The sequence below is a fragment of the Pomacea canaliculata genome, linkage group LG1 (assembly GCF_003073045.1).
Source record: "Pomacea canaliculata isolate SZHN2017 linkage group LG1, ASM307304v1, whole genome shotgun sequence".
Taxonomy (NCBI): Eukaryota; Metazoa; Mollusca; class Gastropoda; order Architaenioglossa; family Ampullariidae; genus Pomacea; species Pomacea canaliculata.
The window spans coordinates 44,611,899-44,631,585 of NC_037590.1; the positions used below are offsets into that span (position 1 = coordinate 44,611,899).

The 19,687-nt window shown below is 43.5% G+C and overlaps 1 protein-coding gene across 1 annotated transcript in view; it reads left to right on the plus strand.

The window, feature by feature from the left end:
- LOC112561547 (paladin-like) overlaps positions 1-17,907 on the plus strand; it is a 49,545-nt gene extending 31,638 nt beyond the window's left edge. Inside the window, exons 7-22 of the mRNA XM_025234109.1 lie at positions 184-359; positions 2,522-2,594; positions 4,860-4,969; positions 5,662-5,750; positions 10,055-10,165; positions 10,443-10,535; positions 10,739-10,869; positions 11,390-11,506; positions 12,205-12,384; positions 12,837-12,887; positions 13,477-13,626; positions 14,553-14,729; positions 14,844-14,924; positions 15,377-15,517; positions 15,644-15,799; positions 16,733-17,907. Of these exons, the coding sequence (XP_025089894.1) occupies positions 184-359; positions 2,522-2,594; positions 4,860-4,969; positions 5,662-5,750; positions 10,055-10,165; positions 10,443-10,535; positions 10,739-10,869; positions 11,390-11,506; positions 12,205-12,384; positions 12,837-12,887; positions 13,477-13,626; positions 14,553-14,729; positions 14,844-14,924; positions 15,377-15,517; positions 15,644-15,799; positions 16,733-16,879 (1,983 nt within the window). The 3' untranslated portion in view covers positions 16,880-17,907. The remainder of the gene's footprint in view (positions 1-183; positions 360-2,521; positions 2,595-4,859; positions 4,970-5,661; positions 5,751-10,054; positions 10,166-10,442; positions 10,536-10,738; positions 10,870-11,389; positions 11,507-12,204; positions 12,385-12,836; positions 12,888-13,476; positions 13,627-14,552; positions 14,730-14,843; positions 14,925-15,376; positions 15,518-15,643; positions 15,800-16,732) is intronic.
- The last annotated feature ends 1,780 nt before the right edge of the window (positions 17,908-19,687 follow it).

Consider the following 19,687-nt stretch of genomic DNA (forward strand, 5'->3'; position numbering starts at 1 on the left):
CAAGCACAGACCCGAGTAGGTGTCGAACCAGCCACGTTTTGTTTCGAGCGTAATAATCCCGAGGTATGTAGCCTTGTAAACAGCAGTCACTTCAGTGTCTAGTGGGGTAGCGTCCATTCCTTCTATCTGCAATCATCCCAGCACCATCTGAGGTAAAGTGACCGGTCACAAACTACTTTTCAGACCCTGGACCTCGCCTTACTTGACGAGAACCACGGCTTCTACGTGTACCACGAGTCTGGCAGTGATGGCGACACGGTGACACTTGAGCCTCGCCTCGTCACCCTGACTGTCGAGGACCAGCTGCTGACGTCCACCGAGCTCTGCTGCAGCCACACCTTCGCCAAGACCAACCTCAAGTAGGTGTCGCTGCTGGGGGTACTTACGGGTGGATGTTCTCTCCCCTTCTCTTTTATTGTCATATAAGTGTAACTTGACCTTTACAAATATTTTCATTCTGTATTTTATTAATGCTGAATACAGTGTTAAGTAATTAAGGAAAGGTTTCAGTCATCATCATCATCATCATCATCATCATCATGTCCCACACGTAACTTGGAAGCAGTGCTTTTGCCTGTGAACAGTAGTGCACGTGCTACTTTTACCTCCACATCTCAAGTAAGCAAAAACGGGAATTGGCAGACACGATCTGGTTTTCTTCCTACATAGCAGAAATAGTCCTAGACTATGCTTCATCGGTTTCATCTGCTCTGTCTGTCTGTGTCTGCTGTCTGTCTGTCTGTCTGTCTGTCTGTCTGTCTGTCTGTCTGTCTGCCTACCTGCCTGTCAACCTGTCTGTCTGTCTGCCTGTCTGTCTGCCTGCCTGTCTGGCTCCATTGAAGCTGTAGGACATGTTGGTTTCTGGCTCTATTGCAAGCCGCCTCCAGCCATCTCCAGTCTGCGGTTGGTGTCTGAGGCTCACAATGCTGCCTACAACACGCTTTCAGAAACTGTTTTGTCTGGAACAATGAAACTAAAATAGTCGCGAGAGGAGAGAGAAAAAGACATCCCAACAGACGGAGGGCTTTCTCGCGGTTTCTATGTTCGTCTTTCTGTCATTCACTGCTCATTTCGTTCTTTACTCTAGTCATTTTCACGGTCGTCCCCAGGCTCCAAACATTTCCTAACAGTTTTTTTCCCTCCTGCGTGTAATCGACCAGAGGATTAGGTTTCCAGCAAAACTTGACAAGCCACGCTATTCTCATTTCACAAAAATACTTGTTTTCGATTAGCATCGCGCAGTTTTAACTGTCATTTTTCCTTTTCACTAACCTCACTTTCTGTAAAATATAATTTAATTAAAAATAGATAATGATGAAAATATTGCCACCCTTGTCTCGTTGTAGTACACTTGTTCCTTTAGTATATGCTTTTCTCTACATTAGCTCCAGAAAGTTTTGTTAACCTTTGATTAACAGAAAAACAAGGTGCTGTGATTTTCTAAGGATAAATACGTTATTTACAGTGTTGTGGTAGTTAAATAGAACCTGCACGTGTGAAAGAAGCTTTGTCTACAATCTTGTAGACATGTTGTAATCATCACAGATACTCTAACTAAAGTTCACACGCACTTTGTGTGTAAACCTCACAGCGAACTTTACAGATTTGTAAACCTCACAGATGCTGCAACCTCACGCTGAGCAAATTCAAAAGAAAACATTCCGTCTGTAAACCTTGTTTACCCAAACAGACAATGAATTCCTTGTGGAGGGCCTTACACCTAGCAGACTGTCTACTCATAGTCTAGTCGCTAGTCCTTCTGCTGAGCACGAGGTCAACTCGGCTGAGCAAGAGGTCAAGTCCTGCTGAGCAAGAGGTCAAGTCCTGCTGAGCAAGAGGTCAAGTCCTGCTGAGCAAGAGGTCAAGTCCTGCTGAGCAAGAGGTCACCAAGTTGTTTTCCTACTCGTCATTGCGCCACCAAAGTAATGGCAGCTGAGTGTCCAGGGACTTCCAGGCATGCATTTGTCTCCCTTGGTCTCACGTGACTTCAGAAGGCAGATGCTGGGAACTGCACATCCTCGCTCACTGGAGCCCTGAGATTAGAGACCTGTTTAGAAGTCAGGAGATTGGCGGCTCCGTAATACCGTCTCATCCCGCCTGAAGCCTGAATGCAGATGGCTCCATGGCTCCATGGCTCCAGACATTCACCCCGCGAACAGCCGGTAATTTCCAGCAAATGGCGCTGGAGGAGCCGCGAGCGTGCAAACCCAACACCCGAAGTTACTGGTGTGGTGGTGGTAGTGGTGGTGGTAGTGATGGTGGTGGTGGGGAGATAGTTGGACCCGAGCAATACTACGTCCGCATATAAGACTGGCGGCAGTTTGAGTTGTAGTAAAAATCTACCTCGTGAAGTATTGCTTGGTGTCTTATAACTGGTCCGTGGTGTAATTGCAATTAACAGATTAAGTAGATTAAGCAGACAGTGAGGTCGTTACCTTTATGAAAGAACGAAAAAAAAAAAAACCGAACGTTTTTATTGCTTATTAGAAGTTACACATGAAGCAACTTTTATCTTTATCAGGTATTATCGACTCGGATTTCCTCGAAACCGTGCTCCCTCCGATGAAACAGTCGATGAGTTTTCTTTCTCCATTTAAGGTAATATTTCGCTCATTCTCTCTTTCTCTCTCACACGTGCAACCACAAGCATATACACACACAGGCACGCGCATTCTCCAGAATCTTTACCTTTTACACACACACACACACGTGTTTACATGCTGAGAGCTGGCATCTTGTCAGTTGAAGAGACTGCTGCTGCTGTTGATACATCGCATGGTGTTACCAATAATTACAAAATGTTTCCAGTCCTACTACTGGCCCCTTTGTGTTCAAAACGAACACTGTGCCGTGTACATGGCACACAACGATTGTGTCGACGACGAGGAGTGTCACATACAGCCATTGATGTAGTGGTTCACCCTGACAAAACCCTGGTCTTCTGCTCCCGGCAGCCTCCGGGCCCAAGGTGACCCGACACAGACACCTACCTGTCCTCCTGCAATAAGTAAAGCTTGGAAATCTTACAAATCAATGCCTGACCATCTTCATTTTCTCGCTGCAGGCAAAACCGGTTTCTAATTTAGAAAAAAAAGATTTTCTAGTAGGCTGAACGTGCCTGGCATCGAACTTTAATTCGCAAAAGGAACTTACTGAAAAGGTTTAGAGACCACAGGCCTTAAATCCAAAGGACGGTCTTCCGATGAAATGATTTCAGACTTGTCCAGTTATTTTGTTTCAGCTATCTTTAGTTCCTCGACAATCTTTACAAAAGTTCGTGAATAAAACCTGGCTTGAGAGACAATACAGGGGATGCAATTACGAGCAGGGATTTCCGAAAAGAATTTGTAAAACACAAGTGACACGAGAGGTCTGCAAGCCGCCAACCTATGGGCATTGGACAAAGAAGAAGGTTTAGCACTCTAAAGAATAGCAAGAAATAGCCTTGTAGTCACGAGACTTTGGTGTTTGTATTAGCAGCCTCGGTATTAGGGTGACATCAATACAAAATAGAATTTACATTGTATATTTTAATTGAACCAACCAAGTCTATCGTGATGGAGAGAACTGCGAACAAAGAAGCACTGCACTATGCGCGTACCATTGTACACCTCAGAAATGAACTTTGTCCGTAGATTACTATTCCTATTGCACTTTGTAAGTATACCTCCCTGCCTTAATACTGATTTTGCAGTTTTATTCATTTGAGTAGAAAATGCAGAATCAACGTTTTATGTCGAGCCAATGACTAAAGCTATATCACGGCAAGCACCAAGCCCTGTAAATAAATGCCACATGCAGAAAAAAAACCCAGCGTGGCCGAGACGAGATTTGAACCCAGGACATCCAACCCTCGCTGTATTGGTGACAAGCGCCAACTGTTGCGCCGGTTAACTAGTTTTTAAATGTCTAATTTCATTGGCAACAATATTCGCAAATAAATTTAATGTTTTTGAAACAGTTGTTCTAGGTGACTGATTTTATTCGGTTGTGTAGAGATTTCGAGGACCAGATTGTCCCTGCTGGACATTTAAATTCCCACAGAGCAAGGACACAGGACACAGGACACTTTGCTGTCCAGACCGCCGGAAGTGGTGGAGTTGGGTGGCCATCATGTCCCAGTGTGCCCCGGGGTTGCTGGACATTGAGTGATGGCGGAGTGCACGCTGCATTCCTCCGCTTGGGAGGCTGTGAATGGGATCGTGTCTGGCTGTCGGCGTTAGATAAGTTCTGTCCTCGACGACAGAGAGATTATGACAGGATTTACAGAACATACTTACTTGTATTGTTTGCATTTACAATGGGAACAGTAATCAGAGAGCAAAAATAGCACCAACGGCAGACAACCAAGAATTACAGCCTGGTCTTTCCCCTCAAAAGGACAAAAATCAGTCTAATCCAATCCCACATTGTATGTGCTACCACGTGGTGCCTAACGTACACGCAGGTCACTGCCACTAATATTTAATAAACAAAACATAGGTATGACCACCAAACCACGTGATCAAACCCAAAAATTGTATTGAAAACAGTTTCTACTTGAGAATTTATTTAATCAAGTTTCTAAAATATGAACTGATTACGGGAGCCAGTGGTTTGTTTGTGTTCTTTTCTCCTGTGTACATTGTGGAAGACTCGTTTCCAGTCTTTGTTCTTTCATTCTGTCTTCCTCAGAAATCAGCGGCTGTCTTTTGCCACTGTGAAGTATTTTTCACGCAGTTGGTGGAATCCGTTTGATTGTATGACCGACACTACCCTTGTCTCTACATCTGTTACAACTATTCATCGCCGTTTAATTAATTGTGGTGTTTCTTCCCAGTTTCCCTCATTAACTGGCCTGTGTATGTTTGTCAATGTAGGAGGACCCCAGGGTGTTTGTGGAAGCCAAGTTTGCCTTCCCAGCCCTCTACTTTGTGTGCGGGACTGGCAAGACTCGCAGTACACTGGCCAAGACCATGGCTTGCCTTCTGTATGCACACATAGCAGGCTTCCCAGCACTTTGAGGTGAGTGAGTAGGAGCTAACACTTTCTGAGTCTCCTTGACACGAGAGCTCTCTACAGTTTGTTTGTTAGTGACGTGTTATCGGAGCTCGTTACCATCTTGAACCCAGTTCGCGATCGAACCGTTTACAAAGTGTATTGTTCCTTGTCAAAACAACTACGATCCACGTTGGCGAGGACATGTAGCCCCGTATTATCACATGTTAGAACTAATTAATGTTTTGAGACAATGACCTCAGGCTGAGGTCGAGACCTTAAACTCCTCTTGACAAAGAACTTTTCTACTTGACAATCTTTTCAAACGAGTTTATTCATAAAAATTATTGAGAAGGAGTCTTTGATGATGGGCTTCTCGTCCTTTCTAGGAATGTCTTGGTCCGAAAATACGACTGAGGTCTATTTTTGCCAACAGTCATACTGTATAAAATTACGACTTTGTACTAATGGTATGAATAGTGATTATGTGTGATATGGCAGCTTCGTACTAATCATGCCATTCACTTTGTTATCAAATTACAATAGGAAATGTTTTTAACCGAGTATGAGCGAGTATTTATGGGGAGACGGAGTGACATTTCTGTCAGCTGTTATAAAGATGTCTACATTTTCTATGAACTCAGAAAAAAGCTATGTTTTTGGAAATGTTTATTTCTATGGCAGCGACCACGACACCAACAACCACAACGCTGACATCAGAAGACTGAAGGCTGTGCAGCTGATGGTGAGCCACATCGACAACGGATACATCAGTAAGCGACAGGTACTCTCCACAATTTTACAATTCACTTTTTTCTTTCTTTCTTGACTGAATAGAAGGTGGAACGGACACCCGGTTTCTTTTGTGGGCTTGGGGTACCCTGGTTTCTCTTCACTTGGAATGGCATTGTGTTTGGCTGGTTTATTCTTGTAAGAGAGTACTCTCCCCTCAGGGAATTGGACACTATAGAGAGGAAGGTATGATTGAGTGGGAGAGGAACCTGAGTACCCAGAATTCCCCGCCTTGTCAACCAGACTCGTGAGAAGGGGGCATCAAGTGCAAGTACCCTAGGGGCGATCTATACCCAAAACCTCGCAGTGATTAGACTACTGAGCTACGGAAGTGACTAATACCATCACTGGCAGTCACTAGTAGGACCATTGTCATCTAATCAGCCTCTCCTACCCTCGTCATTATTTGCTACAACAGGCGGCACCTAGTGAACTCTTCTGATGGTAACATGATACTCTTACCATTAACCTGTGCTTGCAACTGGTTATTTCAATCCAGCCACCAAAATGTTTTTTTTTTTGCGGAGCTGCGTGGCTGATGTTGAGAAATTAGCTTTATTTACCGGAGAACAGCTTTGAAGACGAAAATAAATTTTTGCACAAGACAAGAAAAGGTAGATTTTTAAAGAAGAGGTAATGGGGAAGAAATGAAGAAAATGCCATTCTAAAGAAGAAACACCGAAATTACCTTCACCTCACAAGAGCGAGTATCTCTTGATCCCGGCCACACTGATTAATCAAAGTTAAGAAAGGGAGACCAGCCGCCCGGCGTGCGTGATCTTCGGATAGAGAGAGCAGAACCAGTGTTCAGCCATAGTCGTCTTCCCTGTCTTCTCATCTGAAACAAATAAGCCTTTTATACTTCTTTCTTTTTCGTTTGGCTTCCATTCCACTAAATAACCTTTGGTTTTTAACGATGAAAAAATGTTGGATGCGAGGCGGCCTCCGTGCCAGTGACGACTACTCAGCTGTTATTCATATTTTTTCCAATTTTTACCTTTCTTGGAATGATTGTAACGTGGAGTTCAAAGCAAGTCCACAAACTGTCCAGACGATTCCATTTTTGTAAAGTAGCTTTGTAAGGTTCGAACAAGGGTCAGCAGTAAATGGATTATCTCTTTTTTTATTTACTGAACTGAGTTCTTTCCCTTGCTTGTAAACCTCCCCCTCCCCGGTCGTCAGCTATTCTTAGCTCGAGGGTGTAAAGAAAAAGACCTTGTAGGAAAAAGAGGTTCATTCATGTGCGCAGACGACAGCTGAAGCCAGATGGTCGTCAGGGACTAAACCTCGATGGCGGCCATGACGGCGGCCATTTTGTCTGACTGCTCAGCCGACAGATGCTGGCTGTTAAACAACGGTCACGAACATGACGATAATGATGAAGATGAAAATCATGATGACGATCTCGATGATGATGATGCACTACATTGATGTTAAGGATACTCATGGGATTATTACGAAAATGGCGCTGAGAAACGATTTAATTATTATTAATTAACAATTCACAGCTGAGACTCCATAGCGGGAAGCTTGGCCTACACTGTTGTACACTTACGAGATGAAAGTATCAAAATAAATAAAACAAAATCAGATCATGGGAATATCAACCCAGCAGTAATTTCATCATCAGCATCTAGGTACATAGTTTCTGTAGATACGTTAAAACTCAATCATTCAAACGGAAACATGGTTTGTAAACATCATCCACCATCTTTGTTTGTTTGTTATGTTTATGTGATGTTTGTGGTGCATTTCCACGCTCCACCTGCAGTCGATGGATTTTCAAACGTGTGAACATAAGCAGATCAAGACTCAGTGGTATGGTGACGTCACGTGTGAACACAAAGCCATCAAGACTCGGTGGTATGGTGACATCACGCATGTGTGGAGGGTGAGTGGTTGGGTGGATGTAGGAAGCCGGCGAGCTGGAGGTCCGAGAAAACGACATTAGTTTCAGTTCCTGGGTCAACATGAAATTGGTTTCTGTGCGAAAACTTGGCTGGGGGCCTTCATTTTGTTTGTCACCAGAGCGAAGAAGCGGAAGAACACAGTCGGGTGTGCATACCCGGCATTGGCCTGCATCACCTTTTGGATTGAGTGTTTGTGGGAGGGAGTGTCGGCCTTCTGTAATGAAGTTTACCGGCTCGATGGAATAGTTTGTACCAGATCCAGTTTTTCTTGCCTCCGATACTCGGTTTTTGAAAAACTTTCTCAAAGTGCAACAAAATCTCTTTAGCGACTTGTTTGCTTGGATGCCTCCGGGTTTGATGAGGACTAACGAGGGAGGAGCGAGCGAGGTGAGAGTTAGAATTAGAACCACCTCACTCGCGAGGAACTGCTGCGATCTTAATTGTGTTCGCTGCTGTTATCGGCGATGTCGAGAGGGAGGCGGAGGAACACACAGCTGGTTCTACATTTCCAGCAGTGACTTGCAAGACTTCATCATGACCGCCATTGTTTGTCTGGCTGGCTGCACGTGGCTGGATGAGGACTGAGTAGGAAATTGAGTGAACCGAACTCAGGGGGGAATGGAAGCATCTGAGTCCCCCCTTCAAGCATCGAACCTAAAAATAATCTCCTAGAAATACAAAGTCAGGTAGACGGTGTATTCAAATCTTGCCAGAACAAGTTATCAGGATGATTGCAAATAAATGAATAAAACGAAAAAGACTTGTAGAAACCGTTGTTTACGTGGTGTGGACATTGTTTACTGTGTACCACATTCATATGTATAAACAAGATGGCACTCAGTAAGGAGTGATCTATACTAATGCTAAAAGCAATCACAAATACTGAACTAAGCTCGGCGCAAGATTTTGAAATATCTGAGTGAATTTCGTCTCTACCGTCCTTCTCGAGATGAAGGACCATCACCATGCCCAGAGGTCAAAGAAAGCCACTGACATAGAGAATGTACATGGATGCGCTTGCATGGAAATGCTATCAGCCAGTGACAGAGCTGAAGTCACATGTTAATTAGCGGTCATTACGGAAATTCATTATGTCACTGTGTTCAGCTCTTTGAGGTTGTAGGCGTGTAGTTCGAGAACGGAGGATAAAGAGGGGAGACAAGGTGGTCATTCAACAGTTGGTTCTGATCATTGCAATTCTGTTAATCTGAAAAAGAGGTGGCACTTTCTAAAACCCTTATCCCCAGAGTTTGCACCAGTAGCCGAGTTATGTTGCGAGTAAAGGACAGAAGGAATGTGCCAGATGAACACATGGTGACGACCGACGACATCTGTGCAAGGAAAACCTTAATATTGATGAAAGCACCTCAGAAGGAACTGGGTGAAATCAGAATTTCTGAATCGTGTCGATAATTTATTTCTGGCATTACAATTTCCTTTCCCCATGGCAACGACTTGGTAAAGACCAACTGAAAGCCTAATGGATACACACCGGGAGGGTCGGGTGCACCCTTCCACTCTCCTCCTTGTCGGAAGTCACGGGGGGAAGAGGGGAGGAGGGGAGGGTCCTGAAGAAATGCAGCAGCTGTTAGAGGGGAGGTAATTTACAGGGCGATAATTCAAGGAACGATAATGAAGAGTACCAGAAATAGATACAAGCCTTCTGGGATAGCTCACGTGACCATAGGAAGTCCGCTGGATTACCTCTCACATAATTAGTAGTTTTCCTCTACGGTCTTCCTCCATTAGAATCAAAGTAATTGCTCTCTCTCTAATACAAACCGCTAATATAAGAAACTTGTAACAAGAACCACAAAGTAAGTAAAAGCGTGGGAACAAAGTACATGTAAGTGGACCACATGCTAAGTCTGAAGTCTAAGGGGCAGCGAGCTCAGGGCGCCATACTTGCTAGATGACCCGGATGTAGTTCTAATGGCACACTGTGCGCATGTCTTACACTTTTCCGTTGCGCGTGCAAACCAGTTTCTTTTATCAGTGAATACCGTGTGAAAGGTTTGTAATTCGTGCGTTTGGATGTCGAACATATTGAAGGTTGCCACGCAACACGCTTGAACTTCTGAGCTTTCACTGAGTTACCGACTGTCAGCACATAATTGTCTCCCTTGAGAAACAAATGTTGCTGCCTGCTTTGTCGGATAAAAGTAATGAACTGAAAGGTCTTAAATTCACGATCAAATCCTACTGCTTCTAATCTTTTAATCAAACTCGTCTCTACTGCATTATAAAACCCTCGTTTTTTCTCTTTTCTTTCTTTCATTCGTTTAATTTTTTAGTTCATTAGGTCGCTCTTTCTTTTGCGTTCAATTATTCAATCTCTCAGCAAACAAAACATTTACTTTACTTTGTGGTTTCAGGTGGACTGGGCGGTGAGTCAGTGCTCGCAGTTAGTGAGTCTGACAGGATGTATCCTAGACGCCAAAGCCAAGCTGGATGCCATTCCCATCACAGCCAACAACAACAACACGGTAGGGCGAGGTCTTGACGTGGATGCTGTTGTCCAAGTAACATAAGTCTGAGCTTTTTGCCGGAATTTTCCATATTGTATTACCTTGAAATATTTGTGACACATCAACTTGTGTACTGAGAGCGTGGAGCGTCACATTTGATATCACACAGTTATCTTCTCATTCTCGGTCATCTTTAATAAACACGCGCCGTGTGTTCAATGGATGGCTTAGTATGATACAAGGTGCACGGAAAGATTCTCCTAAATGACCACTTTCCCCTATTCTTGTATTGCAGAACGTCCAGAGGGATCACCTGTACCAACTGTGCCAGAGATACACCGAAAGATACTGCTTTTTATTATGTTTCAATGCTTACCTTCAAGAACAGGTAACTAAGCACGTGGCAGGAAATTTAAAAATAATTAGAGAAACACAACAGAGACACAAGGAAGGAAAGCAAACAAACAAACAAAGAGAAAGAATGGAGGTGGATGAAACATTCAAGAGAGGTTTTCCTGAAATGACTGAAGGACAGTATTAACAAAGTATTTTATCTAACAGTGTGTTTGTGTGTGTGTCTGTGTCCTGCAGGCCAGCCAGAGGTTGTGCATCCCTTACACCCGGTGAAACATCACCCCGGCCTGGTGTCGGTGTTATGTAACCTGGACCTGTCCAAACACACAGAGCCCGCCTCCCTCGTCACCTCTGGCCAACGGTGTCTGGTGAGTCGCTCCGCCCTCTCGTCACAGACCACGCCCTCTCAAAATAGTCACGCCCTCTAATAATTCGCTAAGACTTTACAGCTTATTGGCGGCGGGCCGACATAACCTTATAAACCATCTTTACAAAAGCGTTGACAATGATTGAATGATATAAAAATGAATTAGCAATCAAAAGTAAAAACACAAGAGGGAGGTAAAAGAAAGAATTGAATACCTGCATTATCGTAATCTTTAATTTTAATTTATTTTTAAATGTATTTTGGAGTTAAGACTGTATTACCTATGTCACTGTACTGTTGTTATGTCTGCCTGTTGTCACTGGGATAGATGCCCTTAATGTTAGTCACAATGAAGATTGTTTCTATATTAATATCATACATACAAAGTCCGTAATGACAAGGACATCTGTATTGCAATAAAGGGGAGAAGTAGCCTGTCATCTCTGTTGAAGTTTGTCAATGTCTCATTATCTGACAACAAAATGGTCTCACTCCACTTCCGCTTCTTGCCATTTGTCCAGGTGGCGGACAACTACATCGGCTTGGACGTCCTCAGCTCCCGGATGGATGTGAAGGTGGCTAACTTCCGGCGTCTGATGGGACTTCCGGTCTACGGCATGGCGCAGCCAGCCAGAGACGTCAGTGCCTCCTTCTCCAGGAGTAGAAAGGATAACAATGGGGTGGACACTAGGGGACAACAGCGCTGGGTGGCGGTGGACGGTTGCTTCGTAATGAGGGTGGAAGGAAGCGGGGCAGAACCTATGTCAGCAGACAAGATGTGCGGAAGGGGCGAGCACCGCTGCTCTCTAAGCCCTTGATGAATAGACAATTGAATAGGAGGCTAGACTACGCTAGAGAAATATCCTTTTATCCCATGATTAAGTACTCTAAAAATCGATGTAGCCTCAGAATTATGCTGTGGAGAAAATTGCGAATCAGAATATAATAAAACATCCGGTGGTTGCTCCAGTCCTGGCAGTACTTTCAGAAATTAGCAGGAAACCCGTGGGAGTCGTCTTGAACTTTATTCTGAATGACATTGGTGTTAGCTGACAGGTCGACGAATGACAGATGTCTTGGGTGTTCGCCCCGCTTTTTTCTAATTATTTAGATGTATGCAAATGTAACTCTTAAAAATATTAACACAATGAGCATACAAAGATACACACACACACACGGATGTATTCAAACATCTTCTGCTCGTCTCATCCACGTATCCAGTGTTTGACTGTCCACTTTGACCCCACCATGATGTTGATTGTCGTTTACATCGATGTATTCACGTGATCAAGGAAGGTTCATAGAGCAAATGTCGGTGTGTCACGTGTTCATGTAGGGTCTGTCACGAGTGGTCAACTTCCTGCTTCACAAGAAGCAGGGCTGCAGCCAGGTGGTCATTGTCAACCTCCGCAACGATGTGGCCATCGAGTTCGACGAGACCACGTACCACGTGGAGGACGTTGGCAACCTCGGGGAGCCGGTCCTCATCTACGGGGCGTCCGACAAGGAAATGGAGGTAAACATACTTACACTCCAGATTCCTGTTTGTCTCTAGACTGCACAGGTGAGAGGAAAGCAAGTGATCAGAGACCGAAAACAGACTGAGCTTTCTCTGAGCTTAGAAGTACTTCAGAAATTGCAGTTTAATATCTGCGGTGTAGTCTACACATGTTAACTTGAGATTTACATTTTATTATGCAAGTTTATTTTCTTCCAACGTCTTCGGTAATTTTTTTTTAACTATCACAAAATACCGAATACCTGCTAAAGTACTGCTACTGCTATCAGTTTGGTAAAACTTTGCTGAGTATAATGGATTTTATTCAAAATGTTGACTTTGAGTAGCTACGTCCTTTCCAAAGTTGATTTTAAGTATTTATTTTTTTTAGTGTCACATACACGGAATGTCAGGATGACCGAATATATTGCTAAAAAGGAAATGCCTGTTAATCTTTACTTTTTTAACAGGTGTGTGAAGAAGCCCTTCTGAAGGAGTTCAAGGGGAAAAAGTCAATAACGGTAAGTACCCAGAACACATCAGCGAAAACCTGATGACAACAGCTGACCTCGAAATCGTCCTTCTGACCTTTGCACCCGACTCTGCACATTTTGTTATGTACATAGACAGCTCTAGCCACCACATACCCACCAACTGCTTTTACATTGTAAATACAACGGTGTTTTTATACTAATTACATAATCAGATTTGTTCATTTAAAGTAGATTTGACATGTCTTAGAAATCACCAAGAAACAGAGCTAAGAAAGTTTAACATAAATTATCACCACGCCATGAAAGACGATGAATTCGAAGTTACTGAAAGCAAGTGTTTTATTATCAATTAAAAAAACAAAACATGATTATTTGTTTGATTGAAAAATTTTGGGTTAGAAGATGAATAATGTTTGTCTCCCTTTTAGTAGCCTCTCATAACTTTTTTAGTTCCTCGTCTCTTCAAACCCTGGAGGCAGCTGGTAGCTGCAGGGTTAGAACACCCGAGGTGTCCACGATAACCGCTTCGATACCCGAGATACATTTTCCCTCCAGGCAATCTTTTAAAATGTATTTGTCATAGGTGTAGCCTTGATTAAACCTTTCTTGTTTACAGGTGTACGAGGAGCTTTCGAGTCCCGCCGTGTCCAAGACATTTTGCTCTGCCTTGACCCCGAATGACCTTTGGCAGCAGCAGCGGTTGCAGACGCTGGACATGAGCTACGTGCGGCTGCCCATCCAGTACGACCACGGCTTTCAGGAGAAGGTAACAGGTGCACTTGTCACGGACTAGTACTTACAAGTGCAGCCAAGCGTGTCTGTGCTCGTGAAGCATAATTACACAGTAACATGGCCGGTCTGCTGTCCGGCCGTGAAGTGCACTCTTCTAGAAATAATTGCTTTTCTCAACAAGGTTCTGTACAGCGGCAAATCAATATTTTAGCTTCATTAATTAATTTTCCGTGGTGAGGATTTTTTGTTGCCTGTCTGAGTAGAATGTAATCATTGCCGGTGTAAGCAGGTAGACTGAGGTGGTTGTTACAGTTGGGGGGGGGGAGGACTTCCAGTTGGCAGTGTCAGACTGAAGGACTGTTTGTCATTAGGTTTAATATTTGATGTTGTCATTTTTATAATTGAATGCATATTGTCATTTCTGTCAATAGTTAATTTCATGGTAGGGGAGGAGGGGTCGTCAGTGTCGGAACATGCACTGACAATATCTGTCCACAGTGTCTGTAGAGTGAAGCCTCCGTGTCCTCGTGTTTCCCTTCTAGTTAGTGTTGGTCGCCGTTTGTAAGATGACAAGACAAACAAAACAGTTTGTATCAACACTTGCAATGAAGCTGTAGGCTCTGCCAGTCTCTGTGTAAACATGTTTGTCACAGGCATGGGTCATGTTTGTCGCCAGTCAACATGAAATAAAAATATCAACTCTGTCAATCAAATAATATCTCGTTTCTCTCCAAATCTGAACAGAATAAATACAAGTTAGTCACCATTCTCAAGAAAGAAGCAGGTATTTATTCCTGACTTCCAAAAGAAAAATAAACCATTTGTCCTCCATGTCATTCAAACAACTTGTCTCAACTTCGCCACCATGTATGTCCCTGGTCTCAGTCGAGTGATTCTTGTCAACTGTCTCTGGAGTTAATGTTTGTCACCACTCTTGCTGTATTGGTAATTGTGATGAAGATTGTCCATCATCGTCGTTCAGGAGTACGACGCCATCCAGCAGCTGTTTTCTGCTACTTGACCTCTGACACCGCGTGGAAGGAAGACAACTACGCCTTCGTCTTCCACTGCAGGACCGGCAAGAGTCGCAGTTCTTTGGCGATGGCTGTGGCCGGCCTGCTCTTCTACCACATCCGGGTATGTGTGCGTGAGTGTGCTGTGAGGACTGTTTTTTATTTATTACATTCTTTGTTATGGAGGAGGGGATGCTATTTACTGAGTTACCTCCCGTTGCCTGTTTGTGCTGGACAGGAATTTCCTTACGGATCCAAGCCTGGGGAGCAGGAGCTGGTGTCGTGTCCTAACCGGTCCTACACACTCGGAGAATTTGAGGTACGTTAGTTCCTGTTAGTGTGGAGAATGGTGGATTTAACAGACTTTTAACCCTGGGGTCAACTGGTGTGAACTGGTCTAGCTGTTTGTGTCCTGTGTCTGATTGGTCCGCTGGTCAGCCGCCGTTTTCAGGAAACGGACTAGCAGCAAATGGCACAACAGTCAGCGTGATGTGTTGACGTGATGTCAGCCATGTCAGAACGTACGCGGTCACGTGGTCTCCGAGATGTTGATTCGTGTCGAATGAATGTTTGATGGCGCGTGTGACCTGTACTCCCCGATGTCAGACGTGTCGGAATGCACCCGGCCACGTGTTGGCGTGTAATCTATAGTGTAATCACAGTGTGGTGTCACATCTGTACACATTTTGCTGTGTTCACACATTTATTCTGTACACATTTTGCTGTGTTCACACATGTATTCTGTACACATTTTGCTGTGTCAACATGCAGGTGGTCATGAGGCTCATACGACGTCTGCCACAAGGCTACCAACGGAAGCGAGAAGTGGACTTCGTGTTGGACCGCCTCTTTGAAACCATGTCTCCCATGCACTTCCATCTCCGAGAAGTCATCTTTGTCACCTACAACAAGGTGAGATGCTGTGAGGGCAAAATTTTTCTCTGATTTGTACTCACACACACTCACACGTACAGATTATTTATCTATAGATATATATACAGTGCAGGGCCAAGGTCCATAATAATTTATTTGTTTCAGATTAAGTCAGCGACCTCTGAGCTGGACAGACAAGAACTGAGACGACAGAGCGTGGACCTGCTGGAACGATACATCTATCTCATCCTCTTCAACACCTACCTCGCTCACGAGAAGGGAAACCACTTCCAGATGCCCTTCTCTCAGTGGATGCAAGAGGTGACGTGTCCTTTTCTCATCGACTATATATAGATTTTTTCTCTCTCTCTTCTTTAACTTTCTAGCTCTAGAGAGTTGATAGGTGGGTCTGTTGACGTGTCCCATTGCATGAGTTTGTAAACGGGTAAAAAATTGTCTACATTTCAAGCCATTTCCTGGATGACATGTTTGTGTCAGGGTCACATGACCTTTGGCCCCGGCTGTCAGGTCAGCTTGTTCTCTGTAACAGTCTCGTCCTGTTCTCGTTCCCGCAAGACAAGCTTCCTCCGTGCAAAAAGTTGACCGTCCTCTTTGAAATGTCTGTTTTAAGGCTATTTGCGTTTTGCCCGGGGCTTAATCCAGCGGTAGAGTTTTATTTCTGTCGCTGTCAACTTGTCAAGACAAAAAAACGAACATGAGGCGGACATAAAGCAAGGAGCAGAGTCTGACAGTTTCCTAGTTGCTCATTACTGGCGACCCGCAAAGAGTTCACAATTCCAGGAAGTCAAGGAGTGGTGACTCATCGAAAAAGCTGTAAAAGTTTTATTTAAGGAGGGGGAGGAAGAAGACATGAGAAGATGATTGAGAGGAAGAGGAAGTGGCTATTTTGTCGAACCACAAGGGACATAATTAATAAACATTGTGGAACTTGTTTTATTACCATCATGCTTTATGCTAACGTCGATGGCTGCACAAAATAAATATTGTTAAGAATATCTTAAAATCAATTTAGTTCTGGTTTCTCCCCCAAGCATGATCACTACAGCAGTTCGCTCTGTGAAGAATGTGGTTTTGGTTACACACCTGTTTCAGGGGGGATTACTATTGCTCACAATTCTGAGAAAATGTTTAATTTTACTATTCATAAAATTTGACTTTTATTGTATTTCTTATGATATAAATGTGACATTTATTGTACTTTTTGTGAAGAATGTGACCTGTATTGTACTCCAGGTGGCATCAGAGGCCGGTGCGTACGACATCCTGGACAACCTGTGTTTCACGGGGCTGGAGAGTCCACCCAACCTTCAGTTCAGCTCTCGACACGAGCGATGGTCCGCTCGCCACCCCGCTGTGCCTTTCTATGGAGAGTACGTCTGAGACCTTTGACCCTTTCTGTGAACAGCATACCCTGACATGGCCAACCCACTTCCTCCCTCCGCGAAATTCCTTCCAGGTGCCTCAGCGACACCGGTGACACGGTGACCCTCATGACCCTCATGACACGTGGTTTTGTACGGCTCAACATGACAAGGTGACTTTTCTCTCTCAGACGAACCTGTGAGGTCTGGGACACCGGAAGGAGCAAGGGGATGTATTGTTGCAGGACAGCAATGATAAAGAGGAACAAAAAGTTCACTTGTGTCTTACAAAGGGAGACAAGCCCCTGACGCCCGCTGCTCCTCCACAAGGGCTGTTGGTCCTTTCCCTTCTTCCTGTCGTCTGTCTGTCTCTGGGTCAAAGGTTCCTTCAGTGAGGCACCGCCGCTCATAACAGGGTGCGGATGGGTTTAATTATGTGAGACTGATTTGCAAAAATTATCTCAGCTTTCACCACAATTTGTCTCGACACTCCACTCCACAGTCGGTTGTCCGACTGACGAAAGCATAATAATGTCTGCTGCAAACCTTTTTGTAAGGATACACGATAATTACATGCTTGTACATAGTCCGTCAGCCTTTGCCAAGCCACTGAAGTAACATTTGTAAAGTATTGTCTTCTTTGACACGGGGTTAAAGGTCGTCAACAGCTGCTTGTCGTGACGTAAAGAACACCCACGCTAGTCTCCCTTTAAATATTTGTTTTTATTGCCTGCAGGAAATGTCAAAGTCGTTGTTATGAATAGCTGTGGTGGATGTCCATGTTTGTAGGGCCAGCCTGTGTCCTCAGCCGCAAGTCTTTGTTCTTTCACATCTGACTCACAAGATGAAAATGTTTCCGTTAATGACGGTGCGAGTTGAAGACACTTTTGCTTGTAAAGAATAAAACCCACAAGGGCTTGCTGTACCTTCCTGCACCCTGTCTCAGGCTAACCTCCTTCTCCTTCACTTTCTTTAACAGACTGACAAGGGTCGTGGACATAAAGGTGAATAAATATATGCTGCCCTAAATAAAAGTTGTGAAATGTATTCTAGAAGTGGATAATTTATGTACGAGTTTGACAAAGATGTCATATTTTTACCAGCTGTGCACTAACATTATTTTTATATTATTTTCACATTATCAAGTACAGGGATGTGTGTGTGTGTGTGAGAGAGAGAGAGAAGGGAGTAAGACACTAAAACACTTTTATCAGTTCAGAGTGAAGGGAAGAATAATTGAATTATTATGGAGATTTACAGAAAGCTCGAGGGAAAAACCGTGTTCAGCAACATTCTACATTTCCATGAAGTTGTTTCTCCGCACGTCATTCCTTTGCTGTGTGGCAAAGCACGCGCGGCTAGAGTCGCTTCCAATGAGTGTTCGCTGGCGTAAACTTTTATCAAAACTAGAAAAGTCTCAGAAATTAAACTCAAGGCTTGTAAACGTTGTTTTAAAATGCGTTATTAAATGCTCATTAATTTTTTTTAAAAAAACACGTACACGTGAATTGACTCCTTTAAACTACAGAAATCCGGAAACCTGCAGCCAATGCAAGGGCGTGTAACAGTTTAGCCATTCACCAATCAGCAACTGCACTTGTATGACGTCACGGTTGAGAATGGCGGTAGTCACAGGCGAGTACCTTGCCAACAGCCACAACTTTCACTCCTCAGATTTTGAGACTTGCCTCCGATAACAAATTAAACCGACACATTTGAAAAAAACTTTGCACGTGTTTAACCTGCAGTACTTTTATACATTTACCTTTACGTAAAATGTCGACGATGCAATCGCTCAATGCAAAGTTGTTTTGTATTTTTATTTTACTTAGTAGCCGGTATAATCCTCAACCTGCCAATTAACTTGGAATAAAGCTTCATAGATGATTCCTTGCGACGACGCAATTCTTCCAAGTGATCCTGGCATGAAGAGTAGTTCTTGTCTAGTTCTTGTCTACTCTTGAAGAGTAGTTCTTGTGGACCTTTGGACCCTCAGCAAACAGATGTCCTCATGGTCCTGTCTACATCGATGTCTCTACACAGCTTTCATCGGAGAGTTTGAGACAAACATTGCAAAGCTGTGACAAAGCCTTCGTAAGGCATCTTATTTTAATTAGACTAAAAGATGTTTTTTTTACACAGTGTTTACTTCGTATTTAGAAAGATTTAAAAAAAATCTTCCTCTAAACAGCCATTTAAGCTTAAATGAACTATTTTTAAATCTTCCAATTCAACACAAGAAAAAATCAAAACAAAACAAACATTTTGCTATAAAAATCTTGGATCGGGACTACTGTCAACACTATAATCAGTACTTTAAACTTTGATAGTTCATCGGGACTTTGACTACTGACACATCACAGTTCATCGGCATATCACAGTCGACATCAACACTTCAGTCCGGGCATCACAAAGGTCAATCCAGACCTTAGACAGCTGATTGGAATATTCCAGTGTTTGTCCGAGGATTACATATTGTCCACTGGAGCTCTTCCAATGTTCAGTTAGCATTTTGACTACATTAGGATATTGCACTTTTCTCCCGACATGACAGTCAGAAACGTCCCTTCAGACATTCTAGGTCACATAGAAGGTAGATAACCTCTCAGGATATTCTGGTTTGTCTGGACATGAAGTTACATTGTTTACCGGACACTTAAATCATAATCAATCAGAAAAGAGGACATATCAGTCAAAATATTAGTTTATCAGAAAGTAACTTCACACAGTTTATCAGGAGTGGAGCCTCATCCAGTTCCTCGTGTTAGTAGCAACACAGTAGGTGGTGACCTCCAGTTCATCCACAATAAAGATATCATTATAAAGC